General features: G+C 53.6%; 5 protein-coding genes across 5 annotated transcripts; 3 read left to right on the plus strand and 2 right to left on the minus strand.

Annotated features, from left to right (window-relative positions):
- Positions 1-3,111: 3,111 nt before the first annotated feature.
- On the plus strand, positions 3,112-3,842 carry PG997_009996 (uncharacterized protein; the record flags this gene model as incomplete). Its single annotated transcript, XM_066814311.1, has 2 exons — positions 3,112-3,555; positions 3,702-3,842. The coding sequence occupies 2 exons, from the start codon at positions 3,112-3,114 to the stop codon at positions 3,840-3,842; spliced, it is 585 nt and encodes a 194-aa protein (XP_066666273.1).
- A 299-nt stretch (positions 3,843-4,141) lies between these two features.
- Positions 4,142-9,124, minus strand: PG997_009997 (uncharacterized protein; the record flags this gene model as incomplete). Its single annotated transcript, XM_066814312.1, has 4 exons — positions 4,142-7,360; positions 7,540-7,885; positions 7,945-9,021; positions 9,087-9,124. The coding sequence occupies 4 exons, from the start codon at positions 9,122-9,124 to the stop codon at positions 4,142-4,144; spliced, it is 4,680 nt and encodes a 1,559-aa protein (XP_066666274.1).
- Positions 9,125-10,989: 1,865 nt separating this feature from the next.
- Positions 10,990-12,513, plus strand: PG997_009998 (uncharacterized protein; the record flags this gene model as incomplete). The annotated part of the gene is made up of 1 exon (XM_066814313.1): positions 10,990-12,513. The coding sequence occupies one exon, from the start codon at positions 10,990-10,992 to the stop codon at positions 12,511-12,513; it is 1,524 nt and encodes a 507-aa protein (XP_066666275.1).
- Positions 12,514-13,182: 669 nt separating this feature from the next.
- Positions 13,183-14,059, plus strand: PG997_009999 (uncharacterized protein; the record flags this gene model as incomplete). The annotated part of the gene is made up of 2 exons (XM_066814314.1): positions 13,183-13,418; positions 13,774-14,059. The coding sequence occupies 2 exons, from the start codon at positions 13,183-13,185 to the stop codon at positions 14,057-14,059; spliced, it is 522 nt and encodes a 173-aa protein (XP_066666276.1).
- Positions 14,060-14,361: 302 nt separating this feature from the next.
- Positions 14,362-15,225, minus strand: PG997_010000 (uncharacterized protein; the record flags this gene model as incomplete). Its single annotated transcript, XM_066814315.1, has 2 exons — positions 14,362-14,712; positions 14,806-15,225. 2 exons carry the CDS (start codon positions 15,223-15,225, stop codon positions 14,362-14,364), a joined length of 771 nt encoding a protein of 256 aa, XP_066666277.1.
- Positions 15,226-15,671: the final 446 nt, after the last annotated feature.

A 15,671-nucleotide genomic window follows, 5' to 3' on the forward strand; every position in this document is an offset into this window, starting at 1 on the left:
GAATATCTGTATACATCTATACTTGTCTCATTATTGACTGGCCGGGTTTGTTCTTGTATGTATGTTCGGCTGTTTCTCATGGCGGACGAGTGGTTGCTTACTGAGCGCGCGCCAGCTAGCGGTAATGCGAACACGATGGAGGATCGATTGACCGGTACTTATATCAAAGACGGGGATGTGACTGCTTCTAAAAATATGGTTACGAAGATCCATCAGCAAGCGAGAAGCCGATTGCGTACTGGAAAACGACTAGAAGCTAGTCAACGAAGCGATGCTGGGTACGAGGTCACGATAAAGGGGTCACAGCTAGGTAGGTCTCTAGTCTAGGTGAGTAAGGCTGGATAGCAGGCGGGTAGCCCTACAGGGCTTCCACCTACGTCATAGCTGAGTCTGACAGATAGAACAGAATCCCGAGAATTGCTGTTATCTCCGGGCTGCCCCCGGCGTTTCTGCGGCGCATTGCTTACTTTCGCGTTGGGATCACGAGAGTTCTTACCGTACCGGGCTTCATCATGTCATGCACCAGGGCTGGTCCAGGGTTGCTGCTGGCGGACAATCAGCAGGATATATGGGTTGAGTGCACGTATTGGATCAGGACCCGTTCTCGTCAGTGGCAGAGCCTGGTGAGCATTCTTGAAGTGTCCAATTATTTCGGTGGCGGGAGTTCCGGGTATGTGGATGGGTAGGAACTCGGCGACCCGCGTACAGCATAGAAAGATTGACGAGCGTTTGGCGCAACGGCTAGCTTCGCCCAAGCTGTCGGACTCTTTCGCGACCAAGTCATTTTCCAATTCAGGTAACTAGGGTAAGAGGTGTAATAGATCCGAGTATGGCATGCCTCGGCAGGCAAATGTACTTACCTGAGAGCCTATATACATCAACTGCTCATGGAAACTAGCTTTGGCGGACCTCAAGATCAGTAATCGCCGAGGTCATGCCCTGCCCGGACGAAGCAGTTTAACCATCGTCGGTGCGCTCGGGTGCTTCCGTAAGGATTCATAATGCCACCCACCTACCTGTACGTAATTTGCGCTAGAATATCGCTAGAAAACTCATGCATGGCTTTGGAATTGGCGGATGTCGATCTGGCAGAGATTAAAGTCTGCACGCAAGGACGGCGACCCGGTGATTCGGTGACTCAGTCATGCATGCAGGTCGAACTGGTTGGGCGCGCGCACCTCAATCCCGAATGACATTCAAATGCCGTTTGCTCCCCGGGCAGGTGTTGTTCGCCGGATGACAAACCGAGAGTTGTCCAATATGTAACCAATCAATTCGGCTTCTGCAATTTCGAAGGCATTGAGAAAGTAGCAGCTGGTTAGTCATTTCCATTCGAGCATGCACAATTACATACCGCCTCGCCTCGAAACAAACATCCTGGCGATTTGGAATCAATGCAGCGTCGCCCGGACAGCGCGAGCGGCATCTTCACGGTTATTCGTCAATCCCCATCCGGATAGATCAGAGATTGCGTCACGAAGTCATCGCGGCCTGCTACGTTTCGTATCGGTCCTGTCGCCAGTTCTAATTACAGTATTACTGCGGGAATTGCTCATTGGGTCGGTCCTCTACAGGCCACTCATCTACAGCGCACTGTCGAAGACGAAGAATACGTTAGTTCAGGAAAAGGTATTTTGACTTTTGGGCATGTTCAGTCAGCAAGCAGGCAGTGTGACCGAGAAAACACCCACCAATGGGGGCTCTTGGCCAGCGACCAGGGTGATTAACACCCCCAAATCTAGGATCGGCTACTATATCGACCTTGTACGAGGTCGCTTACCATGACCCTGGTCTCCTGGACTGCAGCATTACCTAACCCTTTTCTACTGACATATATCCTAAAATAAGTTCCATGTTCTGTAAGCAACCGTTAAACAGGCTTGCACACCAGCCAATCAAATGGTTCTCGCCAGATGTTCCAGCAGTCTTCTAGAAGCAATGGCGTTTTCCCTTTTTCTTTCTCGTGATCCAATCTGGCTAGCTTCCAGAATGCGAACCGGGTTCGTCGTTCCCGGATTCTGTCTGGGTCATCTATTTAAGCATCTAGTATCATCACGCCGTCGCCAATGTTGTCATCCTCGTCATCCTACATCAGCCCCAGCCCCAGCCACCGCGACTGGACCATTCAAGAATTACTGAAGCTCGTTTATTCTCCGCTGCCGCGACGGGATGTTCAAGCAACCCCCATGCAGCCCTACCGGGCATGGCCAGTTTTCGGTACAATCCCATAGCCTTCCACCCATTAGCGAGTGCGGCAAGAGACTTCTCCTCGACCAGCTGTGGCCACGGTGGTCGGCTGCATACTTACTTCCTTGGAACACGGCCTCTATAGTGGACATTCTGAGATAGATACCATGCTCTCGTAATCTTCCCTCTACCAGCTGCCGGTTATTACAACCCTGATTATCTAACCGTTGACGGAGGTCCCGGGTTCCTTTCCTTCATTCTTTCTTTCGTTCCTGCATCACTTGCACATTGCATAGCCGGTAGATGTCACATACCTTCATTGTCGGGGTATACCGACACGGAACTGCACCTACTCGTCATCTGACCCGATGACCAGAGGGACAAGATGAAGCCTCAACTATGAACCTGTGGGGCCTCAGAACGAAGAAGCACAGTCAGGATTTGGATACGCTCAGTCAGTCACGGGTTCCATGTGTACCGTCGACGGAGGTCATTCAGGGGGTGGAGAATGCGCCTAGTGTTGGCATGAAAGTCACTCGCCTTAAGATAACCACCAAAAGGAAATATAAGTATCTCGAATCTCCATGGCTACGGAAGGTCCCTCAACCACCTCGCAGCCAAGCAAAGTAACGTTCCAGATCATCGACGACGAGCTATATAAACCAGCGGGACCCAGTGGATATAAAAGAACGACTATACACGATCGATAAAACAAAAACGAGAAACACGAGTACTGCTCACACGAGTTGCGGAAATATTCATTAAGGGTAAAGGATGCCCCTGAGGTATTTACCCCGGTATCTATACTAATTGCTATACTATATTACAGTTTCTACTCATCGTCCGATTCTCATTCCGCCTCAGTCAGTATGTCTCGAAGTCACCATCACAGTAGTCGAGGCAGCAAGAAGTCCAGGCCATCACATGTACGTACCGAGCCCATATAGTATCTCCCTACGCCACTCATCCCCCACTACCCACAACCAAGCAACATATCTCTCCCCTACCTTCTCGGTCCACCGACTAACCAACCATCCGCCCCTTCCCCAGTCCTCCATCCAGCAGCAAATCGACTCCCTCGAGACCCACCGCGTCAACACCCTGACGGAGCTCTGCCGGATCGAGCGGGCCGCGGCCGCGTGCGAGAACGAGGAGGACTCGCGCGCCTTCCAGGCGCCCATGACGCAGGCCTGGACCTACTACGTCACCACGAGCGGCCAGTTCCTGACCGAGCTCCGCGGGCTGAGCCGCAACTACCCCTTCTGCGCCGAGCTCGTCAGCGAGGGCGCGCCGGCGCGTGCTGGCGGACCCGGAGAGCAACCGGAGCTGGAACCTGGCGTGGTTGTGTTTGGTGAAGATGCGAGAGGAGTAGGTTTCTTCTCGCTTCGTTTCCCTAAATTTTGCTTTTCCCTTTCTCGTATATCTTGCTACTATGACCCGTGTGTTGGCCGATTACTGATCAGAAAACATGATAAACCCGCAGCGACCTGATCCGGTTCTACGCCTCGTCCGAGTCCTGGCGCAAGGAGATGTGGCAGGACCGCTCGCCCACCGAGGAGGAGGCCGAGCAGCTCGCGCAGTGCTTCGAGTACGAGTGGACGCAGGCGGTCGACACCATGCTCCGGCACTGGCCGAACAGTCCTACTTGGTATTAGGGAGGAGTGGGGAGGCAAGCGGAACTTTCGGCATTCATTGTCAAGTCTTACGGGGAGGAAATAGGATCGCCTACGTTCTAATTCCTCCGTTCCATTCATTCCCCACTTTACTTTTCTTTTTCTCTCGTTGCTTGTATAATTAGATCAGGGGCGGTGCCGTGGCCGAATAGGCTTGAACGAAAAGGATGAATTAGATCTCTGCAGTGTATATATTTCGCCGCGTTTCCTATCGCCAGGCAGAGCTTATTCATATTATCGTATATATACTTTCTTCCTTTTGGTACTCACTGCAATGACTTTTACGTGGCTACTCGCTCGCTCCCGTCGGCCTCCACGCTCATGCCGGCTCGCAACCGATCCCACAGTTCCGGAGACTCCTCGAACTGTACGACATCCCAGAGCGTGAAATGGTCCGCCACGCCCGCCACATCCGCACCCCTGGCGACCAGCAACTCGGCCATCTCCCGCGGCGTCCGCGACAGAGGCTTAGTGCCCAAGGCGACATGTAATGCCGTCACCCCCGCATTATTCGTCTCGCGCACGCCGTTTTTGTTCCGCAACTCGCAACCGACAGCGTCGGTCCGCGCGCGCAGGAGCGCGCCGACATCCACGCTTTCGGAAGCCTCGGCGGCCTCGAGAAGCATGCGCACCGTATCGAGACTGCCGTACATGGCGGCAATATGGAGCGGCGTGAGCGCCCAGCCGCTCTCGCTGTTCGGATCTAGATGGCGGTTGTATCTTCTGAAATGAAACTTCAGGGATTCGGGAACGGCCCGTATCTGAGCCAGGACGCCCTCGGGGTACGCTTGGAGCAGGATGCGGATTGCCTCCGTTCTGGTTCCGCTAGTGGCCCAGTGGAGCGGCAGGAAGCCGCAGTCGTCGACGTCCTCGGGGCTCAATCCGTGGGAGAGTAGGAGGGCGAGGACTTGGGCATGGCCATGTTCCGCGGCGAGGTGTAGCAGATTGCGCTTATCGTCATCGAGGACATGCATGTCGGCACCGCCGAGGATCAACGCGTCGAGTACGGCGGCGTGGCCTCCGATGGCCGCGACTTGCGTGAGGTGACGGCCGTGCTCATCAACGATGCTCATGTCCTGGTGTTCCTGGAGCAAGGCCTGGGTAAATCTGCTACTACCATTGTGGATGGCTTGGAATAGCAGCCCATCCATAGTATGAGTTGTGTTGCAGGTGGTGTCCCCGTTGGTAATGCTTGAAGCTTCTTGGGGTGAAGATGCACGAATGGCCTTGCCGACCTGGGCCATGACTACCCCATCGTCTGCCCCCTTCCAATCTTCCCAGGGGTCTAGATGCCGAGTCCAGTGGCTGTCGTTAGGATGTTCTTGAGTATAGCTTAAGAAACACCACAAGACGTCAACGTTATCGTTCAACGCCGCAATCGTGAAAGCGTCGAGGCCCTCCGAGTTGGGCTGGTATGAGTTAGCCCCTTGGTCCAAAGCTAGTTGCGCGAGTTCGGGCGTGCCGTTCCCGCGGGCGGCGAGGCGATCGAGCGGCTCTGCAAAGCACGAGTTGGCGTCCACGCCGCCACTTGCTACGGTCAGGTGTTGCAGTATGGCCTTGAAACTGGCCACTGTGTGAGAGGTGATGGTATCATCTCGCCGCATTCCTTCGATGGAGTCCAGCCCCAACGGCCACGGCCATTCTGAGGTTACCTTGGCGCAGTGCCGAACGAGCAGCTCCACCATCGCGGGCTGTAACGCCCTCACCGCCTCGGGCAGTGCATGATCCAGGTCTCCGTTCGTCTCTAGGCGCGCGCCCAGCTGATCGAGCGCATGCGCCATCTCCCAGTCCTCGACGAAGAGGGCCAGCGCCAACGGCGTGGCCGCGACCTGAGTCTCTTGGTCACCAGACTTGCGTCGGAAGTAGTTTATCGGGCTGCGAGCCTCTTGGCCGTCGAGGTTCCGGTTCGTGGACGGGCGGCTGAGGTACTCGGTGCCGCACGTACGGTGCAGGAGCTCTAGTCCGTTTTTGATAGCATACCCGGGCAGGGGCGACCCTTCGTCATCTCGCACACAAATGTCGTCGTAGTAGTAGACGAAGTGGTGGACGGTGGTCCAGCCGTGGCCGTCCAGCGCCGTGCTGTCGCCGCCGGCATCGATGATGTGCTGTATGACCACTGGGTCTCGTGTCTGCGCGGCGTAGTGGATTGCCCCGATTCCATGTTCGTTGCGAAAATTGATCTCCGCGCCGTGGTCGAGGAGGAGACGGATCATTCGGGCCATCTGGTCGCAATCGCTAGACTCCTCGCGGCGCAGGCCCAAGGCCAGCATCAAAGGCGTCCTTTGGCCCGGCGAGTTCCACCGGGCCCGCGCGGTGAGCGCATTGGCGTCGGCCCCTTTGGAAAGCAACAACTCGGCCGTCTTCTCGAACCCGTTCAGCACGGCTTGGTGCAGCGGTGTCATGCCGGCGTGGTCTCGGGCCTCCAGGTCGGCGCCGTGCTCGAGAAGAAGCGCGGCGAATTGCGGATCGCTTCGACCGGCGGCGGCGTGGAGATGCCTTCTGGTGTACTTGGCGTTGTTGACGTCGACGCCCATGCCCAGGAGAAGACGCATCGCCGGCAGGTTTTCGTCCCGTATGGCTCGGTGCAAGAGCCCTGCGCGCCAGTCGTCAGCCGCCATGCGGCCGTATGAGCCTTCGACGTGGGAGATGTAGCCGTCGAAATTGAACCGGTGTTCCCCTTTACGTTGGGTCCGCCAGACGTTACCAACGGGCGGGTCGAAGTGCCCTTCTCTCCATAGGTTGTTGATATCTGCCTTGCCGTCCGCCAATACTGTGTACAGGTCATCTGGGTTTCCGTCAACTTGCTCACCCATTTCCTGGATAACCTGTAGCGGATGAGATAAATGATCATGCTTGGCGACGTATCGGAGGGCATCTTGCACGGTCAGATCCCGGAGCGGTCCTGGGATCGACTTTTGCGGGTCACAATGCCGGTTCCGCAGATGGTGCTTGAGCAGCATGGCTACCACCTCTTCCTGATGCCTGGCCGTGGCCCATCTTAACGCCGTCCATCCATGTTTGTCCCGCTCTAGATGATTGGCCCCGCCCTTCAGGAGACATTCGACAATGTCGGTTTTGCCACGTAGGGCGGCCCAGAACAGGGCCGTCCAGCCGACCGAGTCTTTCGCGTCGATTTCGGCTCCTCCGGACACAAGGGCTCTGGCAGCATCGGTCCTTTGGGCGAAGCATGCCCAGTGCAAGGGTGTCCAGTTCTGGGAGTCCACGGCGTTTGCGTCGAAGGACCTCTCTAGAAGGCTGCCAATCTGGCTCGGAAGGTCCCAGAATGCTGCAAAGTGTACGGCGGTTTGACCGGACGGCATCGAGTCAAAGCTTGATTCTCTTGTTGTCACATCTTTTATGTTTGCGCCGTAGTTTGCGGCTTGGAATGCGGCTGCTGCATGGGGCGCACTGCCCAACAGTATGTCGACAAGGTCGTATGTGGCGTGCTTTGCTCCCTCGGACGAGGGAGTCTCCTCAAGTGAGATATGGGCTCTCCAATGCTTGGCAGCATATAAAAGAACGGTAGGGTTCGTATGCGCTCATCCATCTCCTCCGCGTTACTTGCTGGCCCCTTAGATAGAGGTTCGAGAAGCAGATATCTCATGCAGGCCTGACCTAAATCTTCGTGAGCTTGAACCGGATCTCGATTGCGGAACCAAACCCAAACAGTGGTGTGCACCATAGAGATGCTTTCATCTTGAGGATTCATGACCACAAGACCGCCACAGACTTTCAAAATGGTCTTTTTCGACGGCAAGTTCTCGCTGTCGATCACATTGCTTCCCTCCTCCGTGGCCAGGCCATGGACTAACTCTGACATCAGCAGCTTCCGTTCAGCTGAAGCAACCCAGCTGATGACACGACGGGCAAGTGTGCTGTGAGACTTGGACTGTGCATCGATGCGTTTCAAGCTGGATTCAAAGGCCTCCTCAAGGAGAATAGGAGAAGCCTGAATTTCTTTCCGCATCTCCTTGACCGTGGACAACTCCAAAAGATGATGGACTAGAATCTTGCCGAGGAGAAATCTAGGCACATGTTAGCACAATATAATACCACAAGAGTTGCAGGTTGACGAGCATCTTACATTCCGTTCGCTTTGTTGATCACCTCAGCCTCTAGTTCGGGGTGATCCACCAATATATCCTCCATGTCGTGCTCTTGGAACTGGTAATTCACGTAGGTCTTCAAGTCGTCCGAATCGGCGGCTATCTCCAGTATCGAGGCCATGGGCATAGCGGCTCGTATCTCCGGCAGGTCTCGGCTGGTCATCAAGATCCGACAATACGCTTTCACGAATGGATGCAGTATGGCCTTGATGTCCTTTGGGCTCTCCAGCTCATCTGGCCCATCAAAAATCAAGATGACCTGCTGAATCGAGCAGGCTTCATAGAGGGCGTCGGAGAGCTCCATTAGTGATATTGTTCGAGTGGTTCCCAGGCTCGAACGGAATGTGTCGAGAGCCTGAAGGACTGGAGGTCGCCCTTGTGTGATGAGCTGGCTCAACAGGCTCTTCCAAATAGCTTCTTTCGTCTGGGCCTTCCGGCTGGGGAAATCACAGAAGAAACGTAAAACAGCCAAAGAGTCATCCTCGAGGTTGTCGATCAGGTGTTGCAGCACAACAGACGCAAGCATAGACTTTCCCACACCTGGAGGTCCATGGCACCAAAGGTGAGTGTGAGGCCCGGACCCCTGAGCCCAGCTCTGAAATGCCACTGTGTTCAGAATCCATCCTCCGGTACCTGGCAAGGGTGCCGGGGTAGGCGTTGAGCTGTCAGTCGGGTTTCCGATCCAGTCCAGCAAGTCTTTTTGAGTCTGGTGCTGGCCCAGCCGCGTGACCTCGCGATGCGTCGCCGACACTGTGGCGAGGGTCTGGGCAGTGAGGAAAGCCGAAAAGGTGCTCCGGAAGCGTTGCAGCTCCTCGATGTGCTTCCTCAATGACTTCTCCTTGATTGGCCAAAATATAGTCGGTGTGGGCTTGGCCAGCTCGGCCCGGAGATTGTCTAACTCTCTAGCACAGTCATCGACGATGGTTTTAGAAAGGTGCGTAGGCCGGTTTGGCGATATCTCCTCAGCTTCAAGCGCCTGGGCCGCCTCTTCGCTACGGAGGAGCACATCTGTCAAGGCCGAGACTTCCGCAGGTATTGTTTTTGCGTGGTGTGGGCTGATCGAATGTCGGATATGTACCCGTAGCTCAGCTTGGTGATCTCAAAGGTCAGGCTTATTAACCCGGCGATGCCCGATGCAATGCTGAGAGGATCGGCCATAGTCGTACTCGTAAGGGAATGCAGTAGAGATGGGGGAGAGCAGACATCTATCTATAGATGCGGGGTGAGGCAGCCTGGTAAAAGAAGAGCGGGTGGCACTTCGGTGCCTGCTGCTTGCAGTCCGCTACCTTAAACTATTGGGCCATTGTAGGGCATGGTCTCCGCGATTTGGGGGGCCAAACTCCACAGCGGCTGTGCCAGAAAGTGGAATCTGAATGTGACGAAGCTTTAGCGTCGTGTGTTCTATATTGATACTTTCTATTTATAGCAATAGCATCACTAAAAGTATACCCGCATTCTTTTCAACAACTCTTTTATTATTAGCTGCATAATAATAAGTAAAAGGATGAGCACCGAGAGCATGATACTGCTCAGGCAGTTACATAGATATCCCATATTAGATATTCATTTCAGATAGAACTGACATAACGAGGCAACCCCTACCGCCTAACTGCCAAGGAACGGATATGTGAAGACAACTTCCATACAGCCTTCTTCGTCATCTTCACCCCGCACTTCTGTAACGATAGACAGGTGACATTGGATGTAAGCCTTCGATCGCCAGCCAATAAAAGCTGATAACACAGATGTGTTTTCGGTGAGATTTCGTCACCAAGGCTCACACGACAAACGTGAGTTTCACTCGTATGGTCAGTGCTGTGGATGCACCGTCTTTTCCAGCAAGGGCTTCAATTGTGCTTTTCGCGAACGCGGACAAGGCAGGGCCTGTCTCCCAGCCTGAACGCGCCACGTCGCTGGGAAGTGGCTGATCCACGAAAGGGACTCGTTTGGGGTAGGCCATCACAACTCACTTTCTTCACTTTATTTCCATGCTCCTGGTGCATATGGATGTTTCAAATGCCGAGAAGCGTTTGTGGCGCCTAAGGCATCTTCATCTAATACTACAATGGTAAATTATTTGTTTCCCTTTCCCCTCTTGTCGATACTGGTCAACCACTTGAAACAGAGTGTGGTAAATCTGGATACCAGCTGATGTACGTGGAATAACTTGAATTCATCCACAGGACTTCGATATTAGGAAACCCTATTCCCAAGAGCCCGCACATGCGGTACCCGCGTCCCACGGATCCCATGCATCACCTTCTGAAGATCATACTCACTTATCGCTGGGAAGATTCTCCCATAAAGATATAGTAGTACTAGTTCAGACCGCCTCTATCCTCAATGTTCCAATCTCCAAGGTTCTAGATCAGGATAGGAAACTCCAGTGGTTTGCAGCACGCTCGCCTTCCACCTATAAGAATTTCACAGACCTGGAAGTGGAAACCAGTACCAAACCAAAGCCCAAGTCTCACAAATCGCCTTCCCTAACCACTAAATACCGTCGTCGATCTCCCGTAGTGACACCAAGCCTGGACCACCGAGAAGAATTCTCACTTGGCATCAGCGATTCCAAACTGGCACAATTCTTTGCTAGCATCAATACCTTGCCTCCTTCACGCAATACCCCAAGTCCCCTGGAAAACACAAGCGAATGGCCACAACAAAAACATGATGAACATGCTTCATCTCAGAGTGCATCAAGTGTTGGTATCTCGTCGCAAGAGGGTACATCTGACCCACCCGAGGACTTACATTGTGGGGATATAGAGGAGTCTCGTCAAAGTACCACAGCATCCAGTCGCGAACCATGCAGGACGGATCAAATACAAGAGAAACCAACTACATCGCAATTGATTGGAGCTTGCCCTCATTGTGGAACTGGTATCTCAGCTTCAGCCAAGGTAGTTGACCGAGAACAAACGCCCGAGCACTCTTTCAAAAAGGAGTATGAGTCTGTTGAGGCCACGTCCTTGATGGATTATGCCTCCGACTTGTCTTACGATAACAAACCCGATGCACCAATGGTGACTAACGATTCAACCTCCATCATCTCACTTCCAAGTTCACCAGCCCAAGATAACAAGCTCGGTGATGATATACCAAGCCTGGATACGACTTTTGAGGCATTGTCGGAAGCCCAGGAAAGCTCAGTTGAGTCAGATGAGCTGTCGTTATCAGATCTGGACGATGACCTGGTAAACTTAGAAGATCCACACTTCGAGGATGAGCTGTTCCTGGTCATCAGGACCGTCAGCGCCAAGCTCCTAGCCGGGTTTCGATTGACTGGAACCTCGACAGAAGGTTTCATTGGGCATAGCCAAGGACCGGGTATATTGACGCTAGGAGAATGTTCCTCGGGGGAAGGCTTGTCCACCGATAACACTGAAGGTCTAGAGGATGAGAGTTCAACATCAGCAAGTGACCCTGGGAACCCAAAGACATTCCGATCGATTCGCCCTAAGAGAGAGCGAGGCAATGCACTAGAGAGGGATAGAGAAGGGGGAGATGAAGAAGATGAGGATGATGGTGGAAACATTCGACTCCCTAAGAAGTTGAGAACTGCCTATTGCGATACTGGGCGGAAGTTCCTTGCCTGCCCATTCTGGAAACTCAACGCCCGTCGACACCGAGACTGTTTCAAGCGGAAACTGGACGGTATACCACGTGTCAAACAGCACCTGAGAAGGAATCATTATAACGGCAACCATCGTTGTGAACGGTGCAAAACTGTCTTCGTCGACGACGGACCGTACCAAGACCATCTAAGGCAACAGTGCACCTTCAGGGAGGCCGCCGTACCGGAATGGATTTCGCACCAAACACGGCTGGCCCTGGCGAGAAAGTCCAAGCCACAGTATTCCGAGTCGCAGAAATGGTTCGAAATATGGGATCTCCTATTTCCGGGAGCGCCGGCGCCTTCCTTGGCGTACATCGATCCCAACCTGTCAGAGGACCTTTCCGAGTTCCGATTATACGCACATGACCACGGTCCACGGATACTCCAGGAAGAGCTAGAAAATGTAGGCGTACGATTTGAGGTGGAATCCTCGGCATCGAGACAGGACGTGGTCAGCGCAGCAATCAGGCGAGCCCAGGAGCAGCTCTTGGAGGAATGGCTAGAAAGCTACTCCTTACCACCCGAAGCATCCAGTGACTTGCCAGAAAGCGTCGGTGCTTCCAGCGCCGACATACCTGAAGTTGATGCGTATGTACAACCTATACTCAACAACGCGCCGATTATCAACAGCCAGGGGACACCTGGCATCACTCGAAGCCTTGATGAACTACCCGATGTTGATGTTGCAGCAACCGATGACCAGCAACAGGGAATTGTGCTGTTGACAGTCACGGATGCCAATCACGATGACCCAAGTGGCCGGATCGAAGTATTCCCCAGAGACAATGACCGAGAGACGGGCGAGGAGCTTGATATGTTTATTGACTACTGGCCAGGGGTGATGGGCGCGTTTAGTGAAATGGAGGCGGAAGTTTATTATGACATACAGGATGTTTCTTCGAACCAGCAGGTCTACGAGGTCGGCTAAGTCTTCGCCCTGCTCCTGGCCGTCGTTTCCAAGAAAGCTGGGATCCAGGCTGTTCCCGTCATACGGTCGAGCCTCCAAGCATGAGTGTGTCTCCAATAGTTGTGGGGATGTCGCTTGGTGGAGTTATCGCTGATGCGATATATCTGACTTGACCCGGCCGAAGCTCCCCACGGCCTGGGTTTTGATTCTGTTTCCCTGTGGGCACAAGCAACTTCTATGGGTAGCAACAGGCGACCTACAATTAATCAAAGTTACTCGGTACTGGTGATGAAGTGAACTCACCGCGATATCGGTGTTGGGCCATTCGGTGCTGCTGAGGGTAAGTGCATAAATTAAATGCCTCGTACTAGTCTGCAAGGGATGCCGTTGGTGATGGCCTGGCAGTGTTGATACAGCTTTCAATAGGCATGTTGGCCCCCATTGGTAACCAACAGGTTGCATCGTACTGAACCCCTTGCAGTATTATGTTGCATCGTGGGAGCAGCTAACAGAAGGAGATCGATATTACGCCATCAACACTGCGCATTTCAGTCGCCAACAGCGCCGTACCAAATCCCCGGGAAATTTCCACCTTTCCACAGCTAACTTAAGCATGGTCTCCATCGTCTTGGGGAATTGGCTACCCCCCATCGCTCCTCACTCAATTCTGATTTCACTCTATTTCGCGAAATGGCTCCTACTATAGTTCTGGTTACCGGTGCTAGCCGGGGTCTAGGACGAGGTATTGCCCAGCGTTTTCTTGCCAAACCCGACCATGTCGTTATCGCAGCGAATCATGACCCAAGCGGCGCGACGACTGCGACAATGCAAGACCTGCCCAAAGGGGAAGGAAGCCGACTGATTACCGTCAAACTCGACTCGGCCGTGGAGACAGATGCAATGGAGGCCGTGCAAACGCTCCAGAAGTAACACGGAATCGATTCGGTCAACATCGTCGTGGCAAATGCTGGCATATCCGAAGTCTACCCCGTCGTGTCCGCCATGAACGCATCGGACCTACAAAGACACATTACCACCAACGTTCTCGGTGTTGTTTGGCTATATCAGGCTGTGTTGCCGCTGCTTCGCAATTCCCCTAATCCCAGATGGGTCACAATGGGTTCCAGCGCTGGTTCTCTTGGGGTATGCTCCTCCTGTCTTTTTGCACCCGAATGTCATCCAGAGAGGAAAGTTCCTGCTAACCAACGCGCAGTAAGCATGGAAACAAAACAATAATCAATTAACTACAACGTACGTGACGGCTAACTCAGACATCAACAGACAGCAACCTCCTATCCCCAACGGTGCTTACGGACCGACCAAGGCCATGGTGCATTGGTATACCAAGAGAATGAACGCCGAAGAACCCATCACCGCTTTCGTAACCGATCCGGGCTTCCCCAATACCGACATGGGCAGCAGGGCCGCTGGGCTTCTCGGACTACCGCGGGCGCCCGATGATCCAGACGAGTCGTGTGATGGGATAGTACGGGCAATCGAAGAAGCAACTAAAGAGACTCACGGAGGAAAATTCATCCACTACAGGGGCGAGGTACTGCCCTGGTAAGCGCAGGAGGTCAGTCGGTCGTAGTCATGATGAACACGGGCTCGAAAGAGGCGAGTGATTTGGAGGTTTCATAGCATGATGTGTCAATCTAGGAGTACTTTACTCTTTCCACCCCCAACGGGTTCATGGAGTCATCTCACTGTAGGCCTTCGGTCGCCACATTGCCAGTTTCTGATACGTCTGAAGTGAAATCCGATCGCGGAAGTCTGAACGATCCGATTTTGCAGCTCGCGATATGAATTGAAACGCCTCTAGACCTCGCGCACCCGGACCAACCAGTCCAATGGAAGCTCCCGTCTGTCTCAGTTCACTTTCGCCAACCTCAACATCCAGTCAACGACAGCTTCCGGGTGGCTAAGAGGGGCTACATGATCGCTATCCAAGCGAGTCACAGCCACGGTGCTGCCCGTCTCCCGCTCCATCATGTCAATCTGCTTCTGCTGGATCCAAGCTGGAATAGTGAGATCCCCGGTGCAGAGCAGGTACGACACCGGCACGTCCTTGTAACCGGAGTACGTCAAAGGGGTGGCGAAGCTGGCGGCCGAGTGTTTTACCAGCTTCTTGGCCCAGAATATGCCCTCCTCCAGTGGGAAGTCGGTGAATGACAGTTGGGCCGATCTGGTCAGATTGGAGTAGTAGATCCAGCCATTTCCCTAGACAATCCGGTTTATTTTGGATTAATATGTGTCAGGGGCTACATATAGTTTTGGGCTGGGAACGGAGAAAGGAGAGGGATGAAGACTAACATCAACTGCAGTTGGGACGAGGCTTTCCGGCGGGAGAGACGCCTGCACGCTCGAGGCGGGCTGGCCCAGCTCTGGAATCAGGGACGCCATATAGGCGATCCTTACAACACCCCCATCAAGCCCCTGGTTCTGGCGATGGTATTTGCTTAGCCCTTGAACACAACGGGTGCCGGGCGCGCCTCCGTAGGAGTGGGTGACGAGAATGACATCCTTGCCAGCGTCGGCGAGGCTCGTGATGTGTTGGGCGATGAAAGCGGCGTCATCGGATATGGTTGGCGGGGTCCCCGGCTTGAACCCAATGCTGGGAAGACGCAAGGCCTGGATGGGAATGCCGTGTTTCGTGACAGCATCGACGACGGGTTGGTACAGCTTCGGCAGCGTAGAGGCTCCTGGGATTATCACTATAGACGGCGCCCCCATTGCTGGCAACTTGGACGAAGGTTGGTTGTAGTTAAACGTCTTTTGGGGGGTGGACGAGGGGTAATAAAAATAATGTTGTTAGGGGGGACACGACCGACCGTTAGGGAACAAAAAAATCATTGGCCGGACATGTGGTGTGGAACCCCCAGCGAAGTAAGGGGTTCTCCGAACAGCTGGAGTCCTCGAGAGAGTAGTAGAAAGACAGGGAGGATCCATACACTGCACTACCCGGCAGGAGTACTTTGCTGCCTAGCTACGAGATAAAGGCCGAGCACTATCAAGCAACGTCAAGATCTGTTTTACTTCGTTTTCATATAAAGCGCACAAACAACGAGGGCCGAAACCTATACATGGCCTAACATCGCTCGCAGCGATGGTCTTGTTTTGGGTAAACAGCCAGTTGAAATATTGGGACATAGTGAAATAAATGAGTGAATATAGGGCGG

Source organism: Apiospora hydei (genome assembly GCF_038363865.1).
Source record: "Apiospora hydei strain CBS 114990 chromosome Unknown utg000007l_segment0_segment0, whole genome shotgun sequence".
In the NCBI taxonomy this organism is placed as follows: Eukaryota; Fungi; Ascomycota; class Sordariomycetes; order Amphisphaeriales; family Apiosporaceae; genus Apiospora; species Apiospora hydei.